This window comes from Pygoscelis adeliae, unplaced genomic scaffold, assembly GCF_000699105.1.
Source record: "Pygoscelis adeliae isolate BGI_AS28 unplaced genomic scaffold, ASM69910v1 Scaffold224, whole genome shotgun sequence".
In the NCBI taxonomy this organism is placed as follows: Eukaryota; Metazoa; Chordata; class Aves; order Sphenisciformes; family Spheniscidae; genus Pygoscelis; species Pygoscelis adeliae.
This window is the reverse complement of record NW_008824657.1, coordinates 496,080-499,781: the sequence shown is the minus strand read 5'-3', so window position 1 is coordinate 499,781 and position 3,702 is coordinate 496,080. Positions and strand designations below refer to the sequence as shown.

The 3,702-nt window shown below is 57.7% G+C and overlaps 1 protein-coding gene across 1 annotated transcript in view; it reads right to left on the bottom strand.

The window, feature by feature from the left end:
• ADAMTS8 (ADAM metallopeptidase with thrombospondin type 1 motif, 8) overlaps positions 1-1,913 on the bottom strand; it is a gene marked incomplete at its 3' end in the record, with an annotated part of 6,056 nt that extends 4,143 nt beyond the window's left edge. The window contains exons 1-5 of the mRNA XM_009322604.1: positions 1,890-1,913; positions 1,363-1,602; positions 983-1,115; positions 291-458; positions 7-129 (exon numbers count right to left, since the gene is read on the bottom strand). Coding sequence (XP_009320879.1) covers positions 7-129; positions 291-458; positions 983-1,115; positions 1,363-1,602; positions 1,890-1,913 — 688 coding nt within the window. The remainder of the gene's footprint in view (positions 1-6; positions 130-290; positions 459-982; positions 1,116-1,362; positions 1,603-1,889) is intronic.
• Between the last annotated feature and the right edge of the window lie 1,789 nt (positions 1,914-3,702).

The window sequence follows — 3,702 nt, the reverse complement described above, 5'->3', positions numbered from 1 at the left end:
TGGGGCAGTGTTGGAAGTCCTTGCCGAAGATCTGCTGGCATTGCTGGTCCAGGCTGTACAGGGCTCCTTGGCCGGGCAGCTCGGCGGGCAGGGAGAGGGGGTCAGCCGGGGCATCGAGCAAGCAGTCGCCTGGGCAAGGCAGAGATGCATCAAGGCTTGACGCCATGGGTTGCACCAAGCAGGGCACCCCAAACCTCTGTCTGTGGCCTGTTTTGAACCCCCTTCATCCCACACACCCCTCAAGGTGAGCAATTAAGGAAAAGGCTTTCTGGAATGATGAAGCTCCTTACCGTGCCCTCCGTCCAGGAACTCGGTGAGGTACATGGCGCTGCATGGGGACCACGGCTGGGTCTTGTTCAAGTGGATGAAAAGAGGAGCCATCATATGGTGCTTGCCGAGGGGCCCGAAGAGCCGCTCACAGGTCTTGGAGTCATCGTGGGGCATGCTGAGCACGTGGCCTGGGGAGCAGAGGGCATCGGTGAGCCGCAGCCTCCCAGCCCCTGCTCTGCTGCAGATGATGCATGGGCAGCTGGGAGCATAAGTCACCAAGCAGTTCCTATCGCTGCACAAGCTATTTGCGTTGACAAAGCAGAAGCGATAAACAAAATGGTGCGTGCGTGCTCTCTCTCAAAGGTCCCGCCCGCTGTATGCGGGGCAAAGCAGCCCAAATTAGTCAGTGCACCTCTGGGAGTAGCAAACCAAGGGGGAGAAGTGCTTGGGCCCACGCCGTAGCTCATCACATCAGGCAAGTGCACCAATTTACACCAACTCGGGGACTTCTAAGCGCGTTTGTTGGTGCAAACCAGTTTCTGCCGGTGCCAGAAGCTCCCCAGCGCTGTCCAAGGCTCGGCGGGTGACACCCAGCCGGGAGGTGCTGCTGCTGGGCTGTGCTACGTCCCCTCCCAGCAGCGGGGCTGGCCAGGCCGGGCTGAAAAAGCAGAACCAACCCTCCGCCCCCCACCCCAGGGAAAGGATGCGTTACCCAGTTCGTGAGCGAGGGTGTAGGCTGCCTGCAGGCCCTCGTCCTCGATCACCGAGCAGCTTTTGTTGCGGTCGCACATGGTGCCGATATCCGCCACTCCCAGCGTGTCGCAGCTTTGGTGTCCGCAGAAGTCCTGTTTGTGAGCAGCGCCGAGGGGGGTAAGGCAGGGTGAAGGGGTCCCACGTTTGGTAGCCCCAACATCTCCGAGCAGAGCTGGGCAACCCATTGGGGCTCTGCACCCCAAATGCAAACCCCCCCCCCGGCATTGCTTTGCTACAAGCTCTATCCTTTGCACAGTGGGGGAATCCCTCCTCTCCCTCCAGGGACACGTCAACCCCTTTCGTCTACCCCCCAGAGCATCGCCAAGGGACCCTTCAGACCTGTCTCGTCAGCAGGATGGCGGTGTCATAGTGCTCCGGGTGCCGGTCACTTGGGGGGTTGAACCTTTGCTGCCAGCTGCAGAAGTTGCGGAGGGTAAGCCCGCCGTTGTCGGACACCTCCGGCCCCGCCGCTGCCTCGTCCACCACCAGCACCTTCACCACCACCAGGTTGATGGAATTCTTCAGGCTGGGGTGCTTGTAGATGCGAGCCGCCATGGACATCAGGGTCAGGACGTGGTTCTGCGGGGAGAGAGGGGGGCAGGCAAAGCCTGGGTGAAACCTTTGCCGCGGGGCTCTTTTTTTTTTTTGGTTAGGAAAGGAGAAATCAACCTCCTTTATGACACCTACCACATCCAGACCGACTCAGGCATCCACCTGGGTTGATGGACTAAGTGCTGCCTTTTCTGTACGTGATGCTTTACACCTTGTGCCGGCGGGAAGGACGGGCAGGACATGCCCACCCCTGCATCCCCTTCTCCACCTGCCACGAACCCTTTGCACCCAGAAACCCTTCGGGAAAACCTCACGTGTCCCAGCGAGTGCTCTTGCATATTCCCAAAGCATTAACCCTGCCCTCGCCGCCCCGGGGCAGGAACCGCCTTGCGCACAACCTCCCGCGGGCGCAAAACCACCCTTGCACGGCTGTAAAAATCCTGCCCGCGCTGGTGGGCAGGGTTTGAACCCAACGTCCTCGGCGACAAACCGGGGCCAAAGCACTTTGACAGCCGAGTCTTTGTCCAGCAGCATCCCCTGCTCGGGCAACGGAGACAACCAGAGATTACTTAATATGTCAAACGCGCCAGGGATGTTTAGGCTGATGTAAACATCTTATCGGAGCATCAAAATTCCTCCTCTGCTTGGCACCCGTTCACGGCCCCGGAGTCAGGAGAAAAAAATGCAGCTATTACACAATATAGTATTGGGAAAGAGAAAGTGGCTTCTCTCCTCCCCAGACGAATTACACCCCGTGGTCCCGCTTCAGCACCACTGTCTAATTAAACTGGAAGGACTCAGTGGAAGCCCTCTCGGACGGCTGTTTCGCCCAAAATCCATGTTTCCTGAGTGGAGCTGGCTCTGCGCGCTCATCCATCACGATGCTGCCGGGACAGCGATATGCACAAAATGCCATTTTCCTAGCAAGCCAGGGAGATGTTTAGGGAGATACGCCCCTCTCCTAACAGCAATGGCATATATGATGCACCGAGAGCCGCTCGCCCAGGGCAGTTGTGGCCATTTTAAATTATTCTGCCATACTTTATCCCACCGCTGGCAGTTCCACGCAAACAGATGTCTCGCTTCAGCAAGACGTATCCCAAGTCCTCCCCGGCTCATTATCCAAGGGCAGGCCCTGGCGAGGATGATGGGAGCGCTGAATAGAGTGGTTTATTTAGACTGGCCAGATCTCCACAACATGACTCACATCCCAGCCCGAAGCATGCAACAAATGTCACGGAGAAGTCACCACCAAGGCAAGAAACCCAGGCAAGATCCCCATGAGTGGTTGCTCCAGGGGACTGTTTACCCCACAGGGAAAGTCCATGGGGAACCTTCCTAAAAATATCACAAAGCCTCCCTAAAATTACACGTGTGAAGACCTGGAAGGATGCTCTGCACTGGGGCTGCGCATCACGGGATCATCCCTCGTTTCCAAGGGAGCAAAGCCTGCCCCGTCCTTTTCTAACCTGTTACAGGTTTCTCTCCACCCTGGTAGTTGTTACCTGGGAGCTCTCAGTCCCTACTGCAAATCCCCCAGGACACGGACCCTCACATCCTCAGGGTTACATCCAGCCAAGAAACTCAGCAGCAGGAGCGGAGGGACTCAGAAAACATCCGTCCGCCTTCCCTTTGTCTAGAAAGCAAAGACGGAAAGTGAACCGAACAAACAGCTATTTAGTGCAGATTAAAAGGTCAAATTCACTTGTTCCACCATCTGGTGTCTATTTATACCCATCCTTGGACTGTGTGGGAGCTGGTTGGGTTTCGGATGGACCCTGACTGCTCCGAGGAGAGCAGCAATCCACCTGCACCGCCTTGGCTTGGCCAAGGGTTTGGACCCGGGGCCAAAACCAAATGATGGGGTCCCCAGGGCTCGGGAGAGGCTGACTGAGCGCTTTTGGCCAACAGCCGGCTGCGGACGAGTTGAATCCCGCTCGTCCCGTCCTCCCCGTGCCTTTGCAAACAGGCTGTGGGTTGACGAGCCACCCAGGAGGGAATGCCGCCTTCTCCAGGGTTTCCTTCCCGGCATCGAGGCTGAGGATGTGGGTGTCGGGATCAGATGTGGGGCAGCCACGGGGTTGGGTTTGGGGAGCCCCGAGGTGGAAACGGACTGGTTGTCTGCCT